The following is a 22,975-nucleotide window of genomic DNA, read 5'->3' as shown; positions in this document are numbered from 1 at the left end:
AAAGAGTCTACTTATCTCAAAGCATATATTTGAATTAAACTATGCAGTTCATAAATATTGCTTAGTCTATATATTTGTTGCCCTCAGGTCAGGTGCCTATTCTTCACTGATTAACTGTTATTAAAAAGACCAGTCAGGCCAAACAGAAGCTGCATATGGGGTAGCTTCCTTAAGAAGAGAGTATGAATGAGGCAATAGTAGAAACATCTCTACAATAAAAGGCAGAGAGGAGGTGAAGCTATGGGACTTGAAAGGACTACAGCAGACCAAAAAGAGAGGTGTCCACATAACAAACCTAAGAAATAAACATAACAATTAGCCAGAGTAAGAGAAGTCAGTGCAAGAAATTAACATGAAACAGAAAACTAAGAGAATCAGTAGAAAAATAGAAAATGATGTTAAGGAATCCTATGAAGATTTTGAAAAAAGAGAGTACATTCCACCACAATAAATGCTTCAGAAATGTCAATTCATTTATTTTATATATATACATACATACATGTGTATATACACACACAATCTATCCTGCTATAGTAGGATAGCATATACATATATGTATTATATATATGCATGCATAACTGTAAATATTTCCTACTATAATCCAGGGGACAACAGGATTGGGAAAGAACAGGTCTTGTTGCTTTCATAGAGGAGGGAACAAATGCTAATCATCACAAAAATTAATACATAAGTTCAATGATGAGACATAACACAGAGAAAAGATACATAGTACTTTCAGAGCATAGACTAAGAGTACCTGATACTGTATGAGAGTTCAGGGAAAACTTACCTTAGAATTGATGCCTGAGCTGCAGTTTCAAAGATGAGTGGGTATTGACCAGGTGAAGTAGAGGGGAGAAGAGGTTTCAGTCAGAGATAATGGTATAAAACCTCTTTGGCAAAAGGGAGTATGATGACTGATCAAACTCACTTCTGTGGCTGGAGTGGAGAGAGTAGACACTTGACAAGAAAGAGCTAATGCTAGAGCAGTGGATAGGAGACTGACACACAAAACTTTGAGGGTCATGTTAGAGTCTGCTATTTTGTTTGAGAGGTGGATAGGAGACTGACACACAAAACTTTAAGGGTCATGTTAGAGTCTGCTATTTTGTTACCCTGCGTGCAATAAGCTGGGAGGGAAAACGGAATGGTTGACATAATCAGACGAATATTCTGAGACCATTTCTCTAGCTGCAATAGGCAGAAGAGATCAAAGAGTGGTATTATATAAGATTATTTCTGTTTCAGTTAACAAAATTCCCACTCATACTGGTTTAAGAAAAAAGACCATGTGTCGTCGGCTCCTACATTGTAAAGTGTAGCCAAGAGCAGATATTCAGGCATTTGGGGATCTGGATGCTCAATGATGTTTTCAGGAATATCTGCATCACAGCTCTGCTTTCTACTGTGTTGCTTTATTTTTAGGCAGGATCTACTTTTTTGGGCGTGAGATGACAGCTGGCAGCCTGATACATAAGATAAAAAAAATCTCATATATTATCACCCCAGCAGAAACAGAACCTCCTTTTCTCTGTAGTTCCAACAAATATCCCAGGACTGACAATTACGGAACAACTTGGGCACACGTGAATCCATGAAACAATAACTATGGTCAAGGAAGAGGATATAGTCATGGTCAGAGAAGAGTGACTTGCTCACTTCTAGAGCCAGGTGGTACTGTGAATCCCACCTGAACAACACGACCTGAAAAGAGGAAAGGAACAGTTTCCACAGAAAAATATGGATGCCATCACCAAAAGTGGAAGATTTAATTATGGAGGGACAGGTTAACAGGATCTTATGATATCCCTGAAATAAGATAGCCATCGTTTGAATTAAGGGTAAAGAGTAAATTCATTGGCTTTTGTAATTAATTGGACAAGAGAGTAAGAGAGATGGAGATATCAGGAATATGTCCTAAATTTCCTGTTTAAATAACTGGTAAGGTCATTCACGGAGAAAGTCAACACTGTAGGTGAGCCAGGTTTAGAAGTAGGGAGAGAAGGGAAAGATGATGAGTTTAATTTGGAATACGTTGAGTTGGAGGTGCCATTGAGACTTATGAGAGACTTTAAGAAGACAGTTGGGTATATAGGACTGAAGATCAGGGAAGATGTCTCGCCTATAGGGATAAGCTTCACCCAGGCCTGGAACAGTCCACTGGTTTGAAGGTTTTCAGTGATCATGGACAGTCATAAAGGCAGAAGCCTGATTACAGTCAGTGAAATGGATAAGAGGTGAGGAAATAGAGACAGCAAGTGTATACTAGTCATTGTGGTAGTATTAACTATGTATGCAAATTTACTACTATTTCCTTCCCTGAAAAATAGAGTTTAATTTGCTTCTTTTGTGTTCTGGGCTGGTCTTAGTAACTTGCTTGACCAGAAGAATGTAGTAGGAAGAATGTTCTGTCACTTCCAGTGCTACATCATAAGAAGACTTCTAATTTCTGCCTGAGCCTCCTGGAACACATGTTGTAAAGAAGCCCAAATAACCAGCTATGTCTTGGGCAAATTATTAAACTCCTTAAACCTTAGTTTTCTTATTTGCGTAATGATAAGCACAGCACTCAATATTTACCAGTTGCTGCTGTATCACTATTTTCTGATTAATCTGTAATGAAGTGAATTTGTAACATAAGTAGAGATAAGATTTTATTTTCCCCTTTACAGAGGATTATTTTTATAATATTTTTACCTTACAATAATTTTAGTGTTCACTATTTATAATTTTTATCATAAACCAACTCACTAGTCAACTAAAATATATACAATTAAAATTCTTAAAGGAAATAAATGTGATATCCTGTGCTTTTTGTGACAATGTAGGAACATTCAGTGGTGATATTTTCAGGAGTACTTTGCCATTCAAGCAGGGTTTTTCTGAAGTTGCAAATAGCCATACTCTAATATCATTTCCAGAAATACCACTTTTGCAAGTCAGAGAATTAAATTACTAGTTTAATCTAGTAACTGTTATAACCCCAAAGAGAGAATTTCAGGAAATACCACTCTCAGATTAAGTATTCCTAAGAATGCCATCTTAAAGGGGAATTTGTGGGTATAATATGGCTAATTTTATCTAACTTGCATCTTTCAAAGGAGAAGAAAATAAGGACAATTGAGACACCACACCTGGATATATATAGCAACTTGCATCCACATAGCACATACAAATTTCTGTAACTTCCCTGGATGCGGTTTTCATTTATAACTCAGGAAACATGTATTTTGCAGCCATGAGAGGAAAGAAGGCTCTTTTGACTCTCACTTCCTGAAAACCTCTTCCCCGTCATGGGGAAGGGAACATTGTCCTAGTTGCTCTTAGAAATCTGACTGTTGGTTTGCTGCATGTTTTCCACCAGCTGAGGTGAAGTGGGCTAATACAAACTCAGAAACCCAACTGTTCACTGCAGGAGATTTACAGATGACAAAATTCCATCCTTACTTCAATCTTTCGTGAGTTCCATTTCTTTTTTCTCCCTACTTTTTAAAAGAAAAGAAGACTTTTCTGGATCTGAACTACTGGAAAACCAATTTCCAAAGGTCCCTTGTCTAAAAAGAAGTATGTATGACTACAAATGCTCTGTTGTGCTAAGCAGACGTCAGTCCTCAATGTTAGTACATTGACAATGAGATTAACTGAGTAACATGGAATGGAGAATATTGTTTTAAATTGTACATTGAGCACCCTTTGTATTACATCCAGACCACCAAAAAGGTTCTAACTACTTTGAATTATTATTATCATATTCACTGAGAATTAGGTATGCTTGCAAAGTTATAAAGCAATTGAGATTTGATATGAAAATGTTTAATTTTCATTCACTTGAACCAAAAATTTCATATTTCTGATTAATTATATTAAATGAAACAAAATATGGTAATGTGCTTAAAAATTGAAGTTTAAAAAACTAAATCAATCTTTGAATTTTTTTCCTGTCTGATTCTATTAAAAGCAACACATCTCCAATGTCTCCGTAGAAGTAACAAAAGGAGAAAATGTACCTAGCACAGTTTCTAACAAAAGTGAATAACCCAGACTTATGTTGGAAATATACACAAATCTCTATCATGCCCTCTTGAATTCTCTTCATGTAAAATCCTCACACTCTCAAATCATGAGTAAAGACTTATATCTGTGTGCTAAAAGTCAGTGTCCCCTGCCAGGCCATGATGCTAACAGAGTGACAGTGGCCATAATATTTTTTAACTCAGCCCTTATCCCTCCCTTATGGAATGATTCCCATTCCTTTAAGCTTCATGACTGCATAAGCATGAGCAAATCACGTCAGCGAGAAAGAGAAAGCTTCCTGAGAACAGTGGCATTGCCAAGCTCTAGTAAAGAGTCTGTATGCTTTTTAAAAATTAATATACGTAACCACAAATCCTTAGGAATTTTAAACTAACGTACATATAAGAGGATTAAACAATTATCAATATTTGTTCTCTGCGAACAGCTACTTTAGATACTTTAAGGATCTCTTTTTAAAATCTCTCTCAATGATAAACCTGTGAGAATTATCCCAATCATTGTCTCAACCTAATTTTCCACTTAATTGCTCAATTTTTTCATACCAGTTCTTTCTAGAGGAGATTTAGGGTGATGAATACGAGATATGTCTGTTTTGCATACACACATGCACACACACGCATACATGATATGATTAATACAATAAAATTTAAAAGGCTGTAAAAAGGAGGAAGACAACTCAACTCTGTCTCACCTCAGTATAATTTGTGTAAGTTTTCTTATGTTGGCACTCTGGCAATATAAAAATAAATCAGCCCAATAGCTTCAAATATTTTATTGACAATATTAGTATATATTATCAAGATATTTTCAGGCAGATAGAGAAAGTAAATGTGACTTAACTCATGCCTTCTATTGTACTATAGGTATTAAGATGATGTAATGTTGTATAGTCTTTTTTAAAAAAGCATGTGTTATTGTCCTGAATAACCTCTATCTTCCCTTCACACACAAATGACTTGATAGTATATGGTACAGTTCTAAGATAAAGGAAAAGTTTCATTTAGCAGGCTCACTTGAAATATAGTTAAAAGAAAATATGATATTTTCATTTGTGACATCAACAGTACCTAAACCAGGTTAATGAGAATGGTAAATATTCAGATTTATCTGAAAAGCCAACTGTTTATGAATTTTCAGCCCACATATAAAGATTTCATGTCAATGAATAGTAATTCCATTAGGAGTGTTCTTTTAAAAGGTCATAAGCCAAAATATTTCTTGTAGTAAAAAATTTTATTTATGGTGGAATTTCCAAAATTTCTTATATCTTGAAATTATCCACAAAGTACTATTTTGTGCTTACATTTAAAAGATACATTTCTTACAAGAAAAGATCAAAATATATACATTAGGCAGTATTGTTACATTTTTATTTAATACAATATAACTAAAGGATTAAAGAGAAAAGAAATAGTTAAATATATTTAAAATTCCATTTAACTGATTCTCAGCTGTTTTAATGTTTTAAAGAAAAAAATAAAGCTCTAAACACCAGAGACATTTTGATGAGCAATATTACATGTATATATATAGCATTGCAACAAGCTACCCTCAATGAATTGCCCCCTATCAGAAATACTATTATTGAAACTATGTGTTAATATCTAAAGCAAAGAAGAATAAAGAAGAAGAAAATATTATTTGTAATGATGACTTTTTAGTTAAATACACTTTCTTATAAAGTGGCAAGGTAATCTTTACAAATTTACAACTGAAAAGAAATCTTTATATACATGTTGTCTTGGTTTGGGACTTTTTGAAGCCTTCTTCTTTCTGTGTATTAGGCCCTCCTGGAAGAAGTGATATAGACCAGAAAATTAGTTCATAACACATGATAGATAAGCCTGGAACTAGAAGCCCCTGGAGTTGCAGGCTGTGAATCGGTGCTGGCAACTGGAGAGAGAGACGTAGGATCCTGGAGAGGCAACCCAGGTTGCTCTGAGGAGGTGATCCGGTCCACTATGTTGGATAAGCAATCCAAGCTGGATAAGGAGTTTTTATCTGTGGCATATACTAAGGATACAAGGAGAAAAGCATTAAAAAACAACTAGCCCAAGATAGACAGACTTGCTTATGTTGCTCCTTAAACTGTGGGTCAGCTCCTCTGACACCCAGAGGTCAGGTGGTCACAGAAACCCTAACATAGAAATTTGCAGCAAATATCTGGCAATTCCTGAGGGGTAGAGGTGCGGAGTGGGGAAGCCCCCTGATAATATTTCAAGTGACAGTGTGTGTGCATGTGTGTGTGCGTGTCTGCTAGGGGGATTTGGAGCAGAAGATGTGTTTATTTTGCTTTGCCAAAGCCTCCCTGTAAGAACTATCACTTCCATTCCCTTCCCCAATACTATCAGGAAGAACAGAATTTTATAGGCTGAATTGTTAGATTGAACCGGTCTTTAAACTTCTGTGAAGTTATCAATTCTTACCATTTGATACATCAGAACAGTAGATGCTGTCAAAAGTGCTGCTCTTTCTGGACCAGACAGGACTGTTACATTCGGGCTATAATACAAGACACACAACAAAGTTTGTTTTCAGGTCTTGGCAAAAGATGTTCTGACCAACGATGAGGCTGTGCTTGCCCACCAGCTCTGTAACCGAACACTGTCAATCACCTTCACTGCCTTGATTTAGGAAGAGCTAGCCCTCTCCAAATTCCCAGGGCACTGAGGTCAATCTCTGTGCTTGAAGAAGAGGAGAGCAGCAGCAAAGGGAAGAGGGGGTGGAATTCAGCAGCAATGTGCATTGGGTTAACCATGCAAAATGGATTGGAGTAGAAGAAAGCCACACTAATTCAGGGAAAGAACACTTTCCCAGGACAAAAACACATTAAAACCTGGCAGCCTTGGAGTAAACGCCCTCTAAAAAGAATGCATCAACATCTTTCAGCCAGGCCTCATTGGAGCAGGAACTGGGGCCATGTGGGTATTTCTTTCCATTTCCTCATTAAGTTGTAAACGGTGTCTTTAGATATTAGTGTAGCGCATGATCCACAGATGGCATATTTTGAAAATAAATTCAGGAATGGAGAAAACATGTGAGTGATCATTCACAGCCACCTATCTCCCATGTCAACCCTCGATTACAGTGTACACCTAGAACCTGCTAGAAAGTCAAACTAAAATCTTGTTCAGCAGCGGTTTGGGGAGTCTTTCTAAATGTGGACCCCTCTCTTATTTTAAAGCAACTCAGCATCTGCCTCCACCCCACTCTCCGCGCTACACCTGGTTAAATGAGGCGTAAGGACTTCAGAAAAGATTAGGGTAGCCTAACTAGGTACCAGATCTATTGCTTACCATGCCATCAGAGCAGTTGGAGGTAGGACTGGTGGGCTCTGAGCAGCTCTGTCCCGGCAGGCTATAGTAGTTCTCCACCTGCTCTCTCAGCAACTCCTGTAGGCTCTCGATGTAGCGGATGGCATTCCTGAGGATCTCCACCTTGGGCAGCCTCTGGTTGGGGTTGGTCGTGGTGCACCTCTTGAGGGTTTCGAAAGCCTGGTTGACCTTCTTCAGGCGCCTCCTCTCGCGCATGGTGGCTGCCTTCCGCCGATCCATGGTGGTGGACTTCCTCTTGCAGGCTTTGCAGGCCCACATGAGGCAGTGACCAGCCTGGTGGTGGCCGGTAGGCGCTCGCACGTGCTCGTCCTCGTCTGAGCCCTGCAGCTCTGCTTTGTGCCCTCCGAAGGCAGCCACTCGCGGCACAAACTCGTCCCCAAATTCACCCTCGGGGGACGGGATACAGGAGCCGTCGTAGAAGTACTCGGAAGGTGAGAACTGGCAGCCATCCATCACATCCATCCTGCAGAGACGCAGGCGGTGCACCTGGACGGCAGCGAGAGGGATAGGGAGAAACGGGAGCCTGGTGCCTCTGCCGACGGGCGAATCCCGAATCCCAGGCGGAGCTCCCTGGTCTCTGGCTCCGGTAATTAACAAGGGCAGACGCCTGTTGGCCTGGGTCGATAAGCTGGGGTTGGGGTTCTTTATATATTCTTTCAGGAGGGAGGCCGGCCCCAGTGGCCAGGCACTATTAGCATATCCCACCGCAACCCCCGCAGGGGCTGTCTGGATAAACCTCCTCCTTTCCTCTAGAGACAATCCGCTGTGTACTGCCCCTTTTGACTCTAATGGTTTTACTGCCTTTCTGCTGGGGCGGGAGTGGGTCCCCAACCTGCTCATTTGCACTCTCTAGATAAGCTAAAACAAGGGATCACTTAAGGAGTGTTCCACACAAAAGTAACGAAGGCAGTCCAACTTTTTACAATTGCACACATATTTTAAAATAGTGATAATAAATAGAAATCCCTTTCACTGGCACCAAGAACTGACCTGCCCTCCCAGTCCTGGGCATGAGGAATCACCTGATTTGGGGGTGTTTGTTTCTCTTTTTCATGAACTTCGATTATCTCGAAAATTTTTTCCAGCCATTGGATTGAATAACAGTTGCTAAAAACTTGAAGTGGCATTTTCAATCTTGGAGTGAATATAGGGTTTGCCTTTTAAAACCTATTTTGTATAGCTTCAGATGAGTAAAATTTTGCTCTGATTGTCATTTATTCTAGGCTCTACCTTATTGAGAGTAGGGAGGGAGGTTTCTTTTCCCATGACGGGGCTTGCTCTGAGTTCTCCCTGTATGTCTGCTCATCTAAAAGGAGGTGGGGCACAGGAGGGCCAGGTGACCAGGAACATTCCTCCCGTCCTTTCTTCCTTCCTTTTCCCCTTCTGCACAGTATTTGTTGAGCACCTTCTCCTTTGTGCCAGGCGCTCCCTAGATCCTGAGCAGGCCAAAGACCTGCATTGAAAGTGTCTCTGAGATTTCCAATAGAAGCCCAGTTTTCGATGGCAAACTCCCTTTCCAGGGGCGAGTCTCCTTTCTCCCTCTCTTTCTGCTCCGCCCTGTCATTTCTACAGACTAAACAGCCAAGCTGGGCTTTGGGGTTGCTAATTTTCTGCTTTCAGGCAAACTAACACCGTTACAGATGCGTCCCAGCTGCTGCCACTGCAATCCTTGACTCGTGTAAAATTTCCAACTCCTCAAACCAGGAGTAACTTCACACACTTCAGTGACAAAAGCCTTCCAGAAAAGCAATCACAGCAGGGTCTTTGGAACTTCGATGGATAGAAGGCAAGAGGGGAGGGTTGTCATTTAAGTGAGAATGAATCTATTACTCAGCTTTTACCAATCCTCCTCCACCCTTAATCCACTTTCAGGTTACTTGGGTTGGGGAGGCGCTGTTTATATTTAGGAAAAGCAATTACTTAAGGTCTACACAATTAGTCTGGGGTTTTGGACTAGGTCTTGCGGCCCAGTTAAAAGAAGCCGGAGTGTTCTCAACTCAACCTAGGGTCACCCAGTTCAATAAATATTGTGGCTCCAAAGTTATTGGGAAGAGGAGGGAATCTTCCTTCCTAATATTGTTATTATTATTATCATCACTATTTCTTTCAGTGAATGGAACTTTGTACTTTTTTTTTTTTTTCCAGAATTATTTTCTTAAAGCAACCTGGTTCATCCAGCATCTTTAGGGGCCAGAGAAGTATCAACCTTTTCAGGGTGAGATCTTCTCTCTAAAGTGAAGACCTTGAAAACCAAAAGTGGGAGAGTGACACTGTCAGTCACTAAGGTTTGCTAGCCACATCATTGCTTTCTCTTCTCTTCTGTCCTGTCATTTCGAAGACAAGGATCTCTCCTGAAAATCAGGCTCCCTCTCACACCAATAGGCTGCTTAATCATCTGACCAGTGGGAAATCCATCTGCACCTTTTTTAGGGCCATTAACAAGTCTATACCTTTGAAATGAATACGGTATCCAGGGCTAGTGCCAGATAAAAAGAGGCAAGTTCAAGAAGAACCCAGGTGGAATCTAAGATGCCATCCACGCTGGTGGAAACATTCAAATGCACAGCAAATGCAAAGCACATTGTTACCTCTGAAATACAATAGTGGGTAGATATCCTCCCCCAGGAATTCTCAGCCAAGTCCCACAGTTTCTATCAGCAGCCATATGACCACTGTTTTATTTTTTTGGCTGTGGAGTCCACAAACGAGCTCAGACTTGTGATTTGGACACAAACTTGGTCTTTAAAGTTTGAGTGAAAGTTAGAGGTTACGCTTCAGCTCATCGTTCAGCTAATTTCTGAAAGCACTTAACGTGATTTGTACTCAAGCCCCTCAGCGTGAGATATTTTAAATTAACAATTATTGAGAATTTTCTATTTGCCGCGCACTGTTCTCAACCCTTTCCATAGATTAACCTAACAATTAATACTCCAAACCACCCTGTGGGAGCTATTATTGGACCCATTGTAGAAAGAAAGTAAACCCGAGCTCCAGGTACTAGGTTATTTGCCCCAAGGTCACACAGGATTGGAAACTAGGCATCCTGTCATCACAGCTCCTACTCCTAGAGGTGATTTTGTTCGTTTTCTTCTTCAATTAATTTAGGCTCCGTGCGCTTCTTTAGCGCTCCAGACCATAAACTTGCAAAATCTGGCTACTCAACATCTTTCCCTGGTTTCCGTGCCTGGGAAGACGCTGTCACTCAGGACCCTCTGTCAGTAAGGGCAGTTCTCAGAGGTTAAAACTGTCTTTGGTAAGGTGATCTCAAAACAAAGTTACCGGAGTGCCGCGAGCAACTGGAACTAAAGAAGCCGAGAAAACACAAGCGCCCGGCGGCTTAATGGGACTTGCTAGCAGGAGAACAGGGTCCGGAGTTGAGAGCCCTTGGGACGCAAGTGCTGAAAATAGGATCTCAGAGCACCAAAGTAAAAAGAAATAAGACAAAACTTTTAAAACGCTCTCAGGGACGAGAGAAGAAAGAGAGAGAGAGAGAAGCAATATGCTAAGAAGGTAGGCAATCAGCACCACAAAGATGGCCAGGGTGTCCCAATTCAGGAGCCGTCGCCCTGCTCTTTTCCCAGGGGAGACCTGGAAGGGGAAAAATAAAGAACTGGGTGAGCAACATAGAGAAAAACTTTTTTTTTTTTTTTTTTTTTTTTTTTTTTTTTTTTTTTAAAGCGTTGGCCAAGGAAGCATGGGAAAAGTTTTAAAAATCGCTGCAAAAGATCTACTCAGGGCACCCTTTTGTACTCAAAATCGGACTAGATTGGCTTTTGCTCCTCACACAAAGAATCAAAATAAGTTTTCCACTATTTCTGCAGAGAAGTGAATTTCTTGCATGCGCAGAAAACGCACATTTATTTCATATGTAAGCAGGTTGTTAGAAATGACACTCCAACACTGTCTGCTAGGAAAGTCTAACAGTTGGTAGATGAGGGGAAGAAAACCCAGTCACCTCTGGTGCTATAAATGGATACCCACAAAGGCTCTGGTGAAGTAGATATATATATTTTTCATTTTATATTCTGAAAAAAATAAATACATTTGATTTTCTTACAATTTAGAATTATAATCAGGTTCTAATGGCAATGACCTTTAAGTAACATCAACTTTTTTTTTTTTTTTAAGTGAAATCTGTGTTAGTTTAAGCATTATGGTAACACGTTAATAGTGCTGGTGTGCCAGCAAAATGATTCTCATACCTTCCTCTTCTAGTAAATTTTGCCCACCCTAGGCTTTCTGCATTATTGAAAATTCTCTATGCTTTTCTTAGAGGGAGAAAACAAATACATATAGAAGGATACATCCGTTCCAATTCACTTCTGCCCCTACCTGCAGATCCTTATCAACTCCTGGACTAAGGGAGTTGTTCTTGATATTTTTTGTATTATAGATGACTTCACAATGTGCTAAACAATTGCAAACTGCTATTAGCTCTGGGAATCAGGCACACCTAAGTAAACACATTAGTACCTGCCAGAGCTGCTGGAAGAATTTGTAAAGACAGCTGAGGAAGACATTGGCCTCTGCTTGAATTAGAGGACTTCCAGGAGAGATCAAAGGCCTAAGTAAGGACATTTAGCAGCCTTGAGAGTACAGAAAGTAGCCAGTTCTTACAGCGTTATCTTTGTTGCAGCACATGGCATAGCCATTCCATCTCAGACTGACTCTGAACTAGGCTTGCAAAAAAATTGCTTTTTTCAGAATGAAACCATCTGTTATAAGTTTAATAGTTTAAGGGAGTGACTGGAGGGGCCTGTCAGAGAAATAGCTTGGTGGTTTGGCTCTTTGAGAAAATACTATGTTATTGATAATTTATCAGTGCATTGGATTCGGCAATTAGATATTCAAAGTTTAAACAAAAATGTTTAAAAAAATTTCAGCTATGGTGTTGTGGGAGAGCGATTTGAAATGATGAAATGGGATAAAATCTTACTAGAAGAAAAACACAAGTGGGTAAACTAACTTTAGTAAACACAAACCCAAATGTCTTAATAAGAATAGAGGTCACTTTCAGCATCCCAAGATTTCTCTGCTAGTTTCAGAAGTAGTTGTGAACCCTAAATTCCAGCATTCCCTCCACCCCCAAAACATATGCAATAGTTTGGAGAAAAATAAATAAGACTGTTAGACATAAGGGGATTTCCAGTATTCAGGCTTGGAATTCAGTGATCCAGGTATTAAAATTAGTATGAAAGCCGACATTTGATTTTCTGCAAATTATTTCTGTAGTAATATAATAAAGAAAATTGCTCATTATTTTGTACTTGATAGCTTTATACCTGCCTTTGGAAAGAGGCTTGAATTTAATCCCAAATTGCTTATCTTTACCAAGTTATTATGTCTTGATTTTCTGCTTCCACAGCCCTGTTTATTTTGGCTTTGGCCTCAGTAAAGATTATCATCATGAATATCAAACAAAAACATTTTAATTGCAAACACACCAAGGATTTCATTGGAAAGCCTAACATGTCATCTGTAGCAGTGGAGGTCACATGAAGTCTTTGGGAAATATTTGCTCTATCTAATGAAGAGACTTCTATAGGCAAACTTATTCCAAACAATTTCTCAAGTTACCCAGCTAAGAGAGATGGCTTGCAAAGACTGAATAAAATCCATCAACAAGTAAAGTCCATGAATTAATAAAAGCATTCTGCTGTAGAGCCATTTATAACACAGATCTTACTATAAGTATATGCTAAATTATAAATTAAATGAGTTCACTTAATCAGTTACATTATTTTATTTGTGTGGCATAATAAATTTGAATTTTAAAAATAGAAGTGTACATATATACAATTTAGGGAAAAACCCTAGTGATTCTCAGGGAGAGAATGATGGGTATCTAATAAGCATAATTAATGGGCATAGACACTACCCAGACATATTCACATGTTTTAGTTGGATAATTCGAAATGCTTTACCACTTACTTTTTTAACTTACTGCTCTAATTTGGAGTTCACTAGCTAGCTACTCTTGAGAAAGAGCTTTTGGAAAACAAATGTCAAGGAGAGCCATATTCTTCCCCAGACCATAAGATGTTGCTTATTAATTTCCCAAGGCAAGCTGGGCCCAGTGGAATGGGCCTGTAGTCCCAGCTACCTGAAAGGCTGAGGCAGGAGGATCACTTGAACCCAGGAGTTCAAGCCTGGGCAACAGGGGACACATCACCCCTTAAAAAAAAAAAAAAAAAAAAAAAAGGAGGAAAGAAATTGCCAATGTGCCAAGGCATCTCTTTCACAGAACATGATGGTTAAGAACACAGGCTTGAATCCATTGATAATTAACTGGCTCTGAATCCTGGCTCTATGCAGTACTTAACCAAGTGCAGGAAACTCTGTTCCACAGATGTTCTTTAAAGTAAAATAGCAGTACCTCTCTCATCTGTTGTAGGATTATGAGTTAATATTTAAATACTAAGAATGGCTCATTTATGTTGTTTTTGTTCTCATTGTTGTAAATACTTTCCCCAGCCAGAGCAAAGAAAGGCTGAAGAAACTATGGCTTTTGGTGGAAGAAAAGGGTCTTTGAACTGACTAATGAACAAGAGAGCTGGCATCTAGTGTTTATTTTGTGCCATTTTGGCTAAGCACTTCACATGTGGTATCTCAGTGAATCTTCACAACCTCAGGAGGAAACGGGACTAAGAATGAGCAGCGACTAGTCCTAGACAGTGACAGCCTGGATTCCATCTAGGTAGTCAACCCCACACAGGCTCAGCAGTTTGCATCCGCTAAATCTCCCACCTGCCTCTCCCAAAAGTTTAAAAGAGATTGTATGTCAATGTCAGCTTCCACTATGAACCTTTCTGCATTTTAAATGTATATTAGAAGAAATCTGATTTTCCCATATACTCAGAAAACACAGTGACTCTTATTATCCCCAGGAAGAGGCCTTCCCTTCTGAGAGGAAAAAGGGGCAAGATACAGCTCTGTACCTGCAGGGGGCGCTGTCTGTGGTGCTATCTGCGCAACAAGAAGGTCCAGCCTCTGGAGGGTTAGGAAGGAAACGGTGGGCTGGGAAATACTGAATCCGATTTGATTTTCACATCTGCTAACTGATGACTAGCTGTTCGGGGGGAGGAGGAAAGGTAGAAGTTCAGGGGTAGGGGAAGGGAGTGAAGGTGCCACTTACAGAATTTAAGAGAGAAGTTGCAATTCAAAAGAAATGGCTTCCTCCTCTCCTCTGCCTCACTTCCCACTGTGTTTCTTGGTGGTCGTTTCTTCCTAAGGTTACAGGATAAACAAACCTGGCACACGTTGTAAAATCCGCACTGGTGAGGAGCTCCTGGGGCTTCTAGCCTCTCTGGGGCTTTGCTGTTTGGCCCGGCTAAGAGGTTGCATGTGTGTTGTTGTTGTCTTTTGTCCTCCACCATTGAAACCTTCCCTCACTCTAAGCAGCCCTCCCTTCAAAGCAGCCCACCCCACCTCCAGAGACAGATTGCCCATTTCTTTTATCTTTTGTTTGTGGAAAACAAACCCAAGCCAAACGAGGCCTTGAGGATATTCCAGTCTGCTAGGGACCAGTCTAGTTCAAGAAAAATGGGGAGGGGGCCCCGAGATCCGGCCCTGAGGCCAGTGCAGCCACGGAACTCCAGAGCCACACTTGAGGACAAGAGCGACCTGGGAAGCATAAGAGGGAAGGCAATTCGGGAGTCAATCCGCTGAAGATCTTTTCGGGAAATGAGCAGTTTTGGTGTGGTAATTTCTTGCAACCATATTTTCCTAGATTGAGAATTCCATTGTTAACTTTGGGTAGGTAAATCTCACTCAGTTATCCAGGTATAGGAGTGTAAAAACAGACGGAAAAAGATGCTGATGAAAGGAAAAATGACATTTTTCTTCCGGGCACTATTCACTTCCAATGACAAGTGTGAGGTCTACCACAGATAGAAAAGTATCCAGTTTAATTCAGACTAAGGGAAGCCAAATTTCCTCCCTTTCAATTGGCCTGTAAGAAAACACCCAAATAAATGGGCTTGTGTGGTGTCTAAATTAAAATACAGCTCCTCTTTATTTTTGTACACATGCCCCCAAACATATTTTTCTAGTTCCATCAAACTAGGACCAACTTTGTTCATATAGAAACTTCTTTTTAATATTACAATACCAGGATCCTCGCACATTTTATATACATCATTCCACATTTAAAATATATTTTAGGTTTACATAAAAAATGAAAGTGCTACACTATTTACAAAAAAACATTACATACCCCTAACATTAAATGCAACGTTCCCACTTTAGACAGGAATGAACTTCTTTTGAACGTGGCACAAAAGGATCACAGTAATAAAAGTTAATATATTATAAAACCAACTAAACAAAAACAAAATAAGGAGGCTAGACCTAAGCCACTCGAGGTTCCAAAAAAATAAATAAATAAAAGCCCAAAACCGAAAGGCTTTTTCATTTGAGCGTGCACAACAGTTTTCGCAGTGTTTCTTTGTGAATGTGTCTCCTTCTCTTTCACCAACTTTTCGGTCTAGTTTCCTAAATGTTAATATAATGTGACCCAATCTAAAGGATTAGGCCAGGAAGGGTGGGTGGGATCTTCCTGCTGCGTGGAGAAGGTCTCAAGCGCCGATCCAGTTACTTCTCCACCACCTCCTCCACGCAGGGGAGTTTGCGTTCCTCCGAGGAAATACTGTCCACGATGGAAGAAAGGCATCGAAGGCTACTCGAGGCTGACGAATCAATACTTGCTCCTCCTGAGCGCAAAAAACAAACACACAAACATAGCACCCAAAGAAGGAAAAAGAAGCAGCTCCGCGCCCCGCGTGAGGCAGCTTTGGCGGCGCAGAAAGGCCTGGTCCCTGCGCGCAAAGAGCGCCCTTTTCGCAGGGCGCGTCACCTGCTGTCGCTTCGAGCCCTCTCGGCCCGAGCATCCTATCCACCTCCCGGATTTTCTCTGGTGCGGCCCAAAGCCCTTTTTTTTTTACTTTACCTTCTTTAGCAGTTATCACGAGCCCCCTGGAATGATCGGAAACACTTGGCCACTGGGAGCTGCAGGTGCGCAGGAAATCCGCACCCTCAAGCTGGAGGGAAAACCAAGGCAGCAGAAGATTAGGAAAGAAACATCGGTTCCGGGGGTGGGGTTGGGTGTGGGGTGGGGGTGGGGGGCGGCTCTCCTGCTTCCTCGGGCGGGGTACGCATTTCCTGCCTATTGCAAGCACCCGGTCTTCTTGGGCCACTGGGGGTTCATTAGAGACGGAGCGGGAGGGGCGGGCGAGAAAGGGGGAAGGGAAAAAAGACCAAGCAGCTGGAGGTTAAGGCCCCGAGGAAGGCGTTTAATTAGCCTTTGCATTTCCCTGCCCCGGCAGCATCTAGGCTTACATTTTCTTGCTTGGGTCTGTAGCTGAAGTGGTCCACCCCCAGCTCCTGCATTTTCTCCTGCTGATCCAGCCTGTGCAGAAGGTCCTGCAGCCGCTCAATGTAGCTGATGGCGCTCCGCAGAATCTCCACCTTGGGCAGCCTCTGGTTGGGGTTGGCCACAGTCCGCCGCTTCAGTGCCTCGAAGGCCTCGTTGATTTTCTTTAGCCTCCTCCTTTCGCGCAGGGTGGCGGCCTTTCGCCGGTCTGTGGGGGCAGATTTTCTCTTGCAGGTCTTGCAAGCCCAGATCAGACACTGGCCGGGGCAGTGTGGAGGCTGCAGGCCCGGGGGCGCCAGGACATGTTCCTCTCCGCTGCTGTCGCTCCCCGCTTCCGGGGGCATTTGGTCCTGGCAGGGGGACAGGGTACCATCACTCCCTGGATACAAAGGAGAGCCTTCTGCCACTTCTAACGGCTGCAGAGTAACATTTTCCCCATCCAAGTAGAAAAAATAGGAGCCAGTTTCAAAAAGGTCCATCATCATGTTCTCCTCCTTGGCCTCTGACTGGATCTGAACTGGGTGATGGACTCAAAAACCCAGAGGAACCACCCAGATGGCATTTAATTAGTGCAGTGACATAAGTCGACCCAGCTTTATATATAGTAGCTCCTGAAACTCAATCCAACTTCTAGCTGTCATGGAGCATCAGTCTCCCAATGTGATTGCAGCTAGTGCTCTCTAGAACATCTAGTTTGAAAGAAAACTAAGAAGTGTCACCTCCCAGAGTATTCTGACAATCTATGTGCAGACCAGGTTACACAGAGAGAATCACATAATTTAAACAAAGCATTGAATGCTTCCATTTGGGGCAGTTTAGATACTAACCTGCTTACAGGACAACTTCAAAACAACTGGGGATTAACATTGCCCCATTCCCCTCCCCCTGTGCTCATCTGAATTCTAAGTATAGACCCATGTTGAAAGATTTCAAAGGCAATAGCCGTTGCTCCAAAATAGCCGGGTTAATATTTGCAGAGTGTTTCAGCTCCTTTCTCTCTCCCGCCTCTCAAAAAGATTCTATTCCTGTGATTAAAACCATTACAGTCCTTCAAAGGTTATACATGACTTTCAGGCTTCAGCCTCAATAGAAGCAGGTAAATCTCTTTCCTCTCTTTTACTAAGGCTGCAAGATGATTTGGGAAATGGAGGGGGTGGCTGAAGGGTTCTCACATCCCATGATACTGAATGAAATGATTCTCTGGGTCCTTCCATAGAGACTGTCCTTGACTATCTTTTTTTTTTCTTTTTTCATTTGGGGAGAGGGGCAACCAGGATTTGAATTCTGTACCCTTCCATTTGTGGAGCAGTATTACATATGTGGTAGGGAGTGGGATAGAGGATGGGGTTGCAATACATGTAATAAGTCCTCCTTAAAAATAAGTTTAGTGAAAACAAGACTCATACCACAGCTACTTGATATTTCAACATTTACTTGTGGCCCCTTCCAAGGTGCCTCTTTTATGATTCCAGTGCTGCACACTGTGTGCTCACCATTTTTTCTTTTGCATTCCTACTATTCATTGACTCCAAATAAGTTGTTTGATGGGATTTAAGTGAGAAAGGTTAGCAACCAAGGCATGAGCAAGGAAACAGCATTTTTTACATTGCAGCTTGCGCATGGTCCATAAAACATGTATTGTTCTTCGGGAGACAGTACAATACGAAGGTGAAGTGCAGGCTCCCTAGTTTCCAAAGAACTATCAAGTCCTAGCAAGGTTAATTTCTATGTATATATCCATGGGTAAGTACTAGATCCTGATGTCTTCAAGATGATAGTGGTTTCCTTACAGTGAGGATTGGTGAGGATTCAATCAAATGATACCATGCATGTGAAGCACATAGCACATAGCTGCTTGATGAAAAGTAGTTATCATTTGTAGTATAAAGCCATGTTAGGGCAAAGACCTGTTCCTGTGGATGAAATAAAGCATAGCTGTTGGAGAGGTTTTTTTTTTTTTTCTTCCCTCCATCTCTTTTGCTGTTCTTTCGTTTCCTTTCCCCTTTCCTCCTAGAGCTCTGGAAGGACTTCCTGGCTGTAACCAGCCTTTGGGATGACAGTCAACCTTGGTTTTGGTCTTTATAGTGAGTACCTGAAAAACTACATGGAAAATAAAATCTTATTGCTCTACCCCAAGCAGTAATGATTATAAGTTGTGTTCTTTATGACTTTATTTTAGAAAATGAATAGAGTGAAGATAATGCAGGAAATCAACAGTCAGGTAATTTAGAAATTATTAATCAAGTGGCCTATTCTAGAAGATGATTCTTCACACTTTTTATTGAGCCACAGACTGGGATGTTAAGGTTTGATATTTTTGGCTGTTTTTATTCTTTGTCAAGTTTAAGAAATATTCTTAGATTTTTGGAATGGTAGGAAGCAGAGAGAAAGTTACAAGAGGCCAATACTTCTTCTGTGACCTTTTTTTTTTCTATTTTCACCAGTTTCTTGGTTGCTCAAGTCAGCAATTAAAACTGCAGATTGAAAGTTTCAGCAACTCAGGGTACAATCTAACATCTATTATAGAAAATTAGCTTGTGTCTCAACCACATTTTATGTTGTCTTCACAAAATGTGAAGACAATGTGAAAAGTTAACTAAGATTATTACGATAAAAATCATTAAGATCATTAAGATAAAAATGACTAATTTTTTTTTCAGCATTTATTGGGTACCTACTAAGTGCCAGATAGTGTCCTGGGTGCTAAGGATAAAGCATTAAAAAAATTATCTCTTCTCATGGGGTCTGAATCTAAAGAAGTGAGTTAAATTAACAACAGACCAAATGGGAGAAATAGCCTTGGAATTGGGATGGGGAAGGCCTAGAGTATAGTCTTTTGGGGCCCGTGAGGATTTAATGAACCCTACTATCTCAAATCCTCAGCTGCTTCATTCATAACATTGGTATCATGACAAAGATGTCCATATTCACAGGATGTTATAAAAATTAAGTTTTCAAAAACATGAAACCCACCTCAAAAATGTAGCATCTTCTCTGAAAGTACTTTTATTATTGGAATTAGTATGTTCAGAGAAAAATGAGAGAAGAAAAATATCACTACTAAGCAATTTTGAAGCCTGGGTAAAGAAATAATGTTTAAGACATTACCATTCTTAGACTCGCCACTGATTTTAAGTGGTATCAGATAGGTATTAGAGAGCCTGCACATCATGCACCTGCTAAAAAATATGAAAGCTCGCCTTTTTCTTTTTCTGTTTCTTTCATTCATGTGTCCACTGGAGAAAGAGCCAGTTTAGAAATGTAGAAAGATAATTACTTTTTTTTAAAGTACATAAAGCTTTGGGGTGCAGATCAAGAGCAACTTCTTAGGCAAGGTGTAAAGTCAACCTTCACCTGTTGAATTGTTCCTTATTAATTTATAAATCCCCTTTTCCAACATGCTGTAGACCTCAGACCAGCAAAATTAGTGTGAGTGTTCACCTTGGTTTAAACAGGTTTTTTCCCCTTTTTTGTTGTTGTTTTGGGGGTTGAGGGCAGGAGGTTGGAGGAGAAAACAAGGAAATGCCAGCTTGGGAAATAACCACCCTTTATTAGATTAGGTCAATGGGAAAATACGCACTGATTGCAAACTTTTAACTAGTGAACTCTTGGAACTCAAACTGTTTACAAAATATGAGATGCCTGTAATTGCAATTATATTACTTCTCAGTAGAACTTGGAGACACAGACCTTGACAAGTGGTCAAGTCAGGTTTATATAAACTGCAATCCTCCAAGCTTTAAATAGTCCAAATATTTTTTAAACTATGGAAAAAGTAAGTGATAATAGGGGAATAATAATATTACCATTAATAAAATCACTCCAAGGGAACTAGACGTCATTCTTCATAAAATCTGAAACTAGGTTAGTGATAGAATGGGAAATTTTCATGTAGTTTACCACCCTGTTGTTCTTACTTCGTGCTTATTCATTTGCAAATGATTTTTTCCGTCATCTAAAAAAAGAAAAAAAAAAAAAAAAAAGGCCTGGCCAATTCTTTTCTGTGGAAAGAAGTGGGAAGGAAGGTATTATAGGCTAGTCCACGTCAGTGAATTTTAGCTATGAGCCTTTGGAAGGGTTGCGTATATGGTAGAAAAAGAAGAGACCTTTGGGGAAAGACAGAATCTGTGTTCTAGCCATTCTTAAGTATGTGTTTCTAGCCACAGTTTTATTAGAGATAAAAAAGCATATACATTACACATATCATAGCTTTCTTTTCACACTAAATTAAATGATATATGTTGAGCCCATGGCATGGAATATGCACTCAACAAATATTAATTCTCCTACTCAATTTGTAAGGCCTCTGATGGAAAGAATCATAGTGAATTCGTTGAAAAAAAAAACCTAGATTTGTTGAGAAAGATGTTTCTGATAAATTTGGGGATTTATGTTAATCAAAGTGAAAATACTGAAACTAGTCACTCTAGTAACAGAGCTTAATGTATTTATACCCTCATTAAATTTCCAGTTTACTGGGGGACAAAGATGCTAATTAAAAGTCACACAAATCAATAACCGAGTTAGGAAAGAAAGGAATGTAGTTCTCTAAGAGTGTGTAACAATAAAGTCACTCCTGAACAGGAAGCTTGAGAAAAGGATGGTTTGGGAACAGAAGTTCCTGAGGTATTGTGGTGGTATTTCTAGCGAACAAAGTTCAAGCTTTTTGAAAAGCCTTTGGAAAGTATCAGGATGATGGTGACAGTCAGAAGAAGCTCAAGGAAGAAATAGACACAGAGACACAGATGACCGTCAGAGACTAGGGAAGAGATTTGTGTGGGTGATCGCTGGGGGATTTGGCTACATAATCAGATTCAAAGAAAGCAGTTTCAGCCATAGCTGAAAAAGCAGAACTGAGGGCCAGATGGATGATGATTATACTCTTTCAACTATGAAAAGTAGAAGAAAGAAAAGGGGATAGAAGAAAGGAGAGAGAGAAGAGAGACAGGAGAGAAAGAGAGTGAACAGAAGGCAGGCTAGCCCTCAGGGCGAAGGGTCACCCAGCAAGGACAGAGAGTAGCCATAAAGAATAGAAGGTAAAGGAGGAGCCCGCTGACTGAAAGGCAAAACTCAGAAGAGGCAGATTAGTGCTTTCAATTTGTGGCAGCTAAATGAGTAACATGAGCTCCTGCATCTGTAATTTACCTAATCGGCAGACAGTTTGTGCCCAGAGATTCCCAAACGCTGTGGTAAAAAATAGTTTAGCACTTAGACCTACAGAACATTTGAGTCACTTCTGAGGACCTGGGGGAGGGGCATAAACTAAGCAGAGGAAGAGGAAAGATATTAAAGACGAATCTTCTGCAATCTCCAGTAAGTGGCGGTGAGAAGTTACGCGTAGAAATGGGGATGGACCTAGATTAGGAAGGGCTTCAGTTTCCAGGCCCACCATGGAGCACCCTTTTAAAAACAGCACGAAGGAAATGAGTCTAGAACAAGCGAAGGGGGAACCAACGAGGCTGCTCTTTAGATAGTTCAAGAAACACATTTTTGCTCTTTGCTCTCACTCCTGATTCCAAAAATCTGTATTCAGTCATGTACTAGCTGCAAAACGACACTTAAGAAGGCTGTTGTTCATTTCTTAATTCTCAGGCGTAATTTCCAGGGAAGGTGACAATGAATGTTTTTCTCCCCGAGAAACACATATTCCTCAATGCAAAAAGTGAAGCCTTCTTCGTAATTCTGCACCTCCCTCCCCCCTATTTTATTCAGATTTCTGAATTTAAGGTTAAAATTTGGAAACCATTAGAATGTTTTCCAGGTTAAGTATTCCTTCCTGGTGAGGGGCCAACTGGCATAGGTTTGCTTAGGACTAAGCGGGTACCCAGGAGGCTAGATTTTCAGTGCTAAAACTGGGGAAATCCTGGTCAAGTCAGAATGAGTTTGTCACTCTGTTTCCCAGAAAAAGTCCATAGAAACTGACCTACATCTATTCATAAATAAGAACTATGTACAGAGTGCAGGATATACAAAGTATAGGTTTTTTATTTAAAAAATTACTGTAATTATAAATATGGGGTTTCATGTTAGACAAAGTTCTAGGCCCAGCTCTACTACTTGCTAATTGTTTGACATTGGACATGTTTTATAACTTTTCCAAGCTTTAATTAATTAGTCTATAAAATGGAAATAACATTTCTTTTTAACATTGTTTTAAGGGTTTAAACAATGTCAATAAAATCCAATATACAGTATCTAGCACATAAACAACATTCAATACAAATTAGTATTATTT

At 40.4% G+C, this 22,975-nt stretch overlaps 2 protein-coding genes across 2 annotated transcripts; both read right to left on the bottom strand.

Moving 5' to 3' along the window:
• Nucleotides 1-5,249: 5,249 nt before the first annotated feature.
• MYF5 (myogenic factor 5) lies at nt 5,250-7,985 on the bottom strand. Its single transcript, XM_010383673.2, has 3 exons — nt 7,332-7,985; nt 6,462-6,537; nt 5,250-6,048 (listed from the first exon to the last, which is right to left on the bottom strand). The coding sequence occupies exons 1-3, from the start codon at nt 7,830-7,832 to the stop codon at nt 5,858-5,860; spliced, it is 768 nt and encodes a 255-aa protein (XP_010381975.1). The 5' UTR covers nt 7,833-7,985; the 3' UTR covers nt 5,250-5,857.
• A 7,380-nt stretch (nt 7,986-15,365) lies between these two features.
• Nucleotides 15,366-17,310, bottom strand: MYF6 (myogenic factor 6). Its single transcript, XM_010383674.2, has 3 exons — nt 16,707-17,310; nt 16,318-16,408; nt 15,366-16,081 (listed from the first exon to the last, which is right to left on the bottom strand). Exons 1-3 carry the CDS (start codon nt 17,223-17,225, stop codon nt 15,963-15,965), a joined length of 729 nt encoding a protein of 242 aa, XP_010381976.1. The 5' UTR covers nt 17,226-17,310; the 3' UTR covers nt 15,366-15,962.
• Between the last annotated feature and the right edge of the window lie 5,665 nt (nt 17,311-22,975).

The sequence above is a fragment of the Rhinopithecus roxellana genome, chromosome 10 (assembly GCF_007565055.1).
Source record: "Rhinopithecus roxellana isolate Shanxi Qingling chromosome 10, ASM756505v1, whole genome shotgun sequence".
NCBI lineage: Eukaryota > Metazoa > Chordata > Mammalia > Primates > Cercopithecidae > Rhinopithecus > Rhinopithecus roxellana.
Note: the sequence above shows the minus strand (reverse complement) of the source record. Positions and strands in the feature narration are given on the sequence as shown.

Bases quoted from the DNA above. Each gene is read 5' to 3' on its own strand.
- MYF6 (XM_010383674.2), bottom strand. From the start codon at position 17,225: ATGATGATGGACCTTTTTGAAACTGGCTCCTATTTTTTCTACTTGGAT. The intron at 16,409-16,706 runs GTAAGCCTAGAT...TTTTCCCTCCAG, and splicing joins ACAGACCCAAGCAAGAAAAT to CTTGAGGGTGCGGATTTCCT. The intron at 16,082-16,317 runs GTAAAGTAAAAA...TTTTGCGCTCAG, and splicing joins CGTGATAACTGCTAAAGAAG to GAGGAGCAAGTATTGATTCG.
- MYF5 (XM_010383673.2), bottom strand. From the start codon at position 7,832: ATGGATGTGATGGATGGCTGCCAGTTCTCACCTTCCGAGTACTTCTAC. The intron at 6,538-7,331 runs GTAAGCAATAGA...CTTGTATTATAG, and splicing joins CCAACTGCTCTGATGGCATG to CCCGAATGTAACAGTCCTGT. The intron at 6,049-6,461 runs GTAAGAATTGAT...TTGTATCCTTAG, and splicing joins CTGTTCTGATGTATCAAATG to TATATGCCACAGATAAAAAC.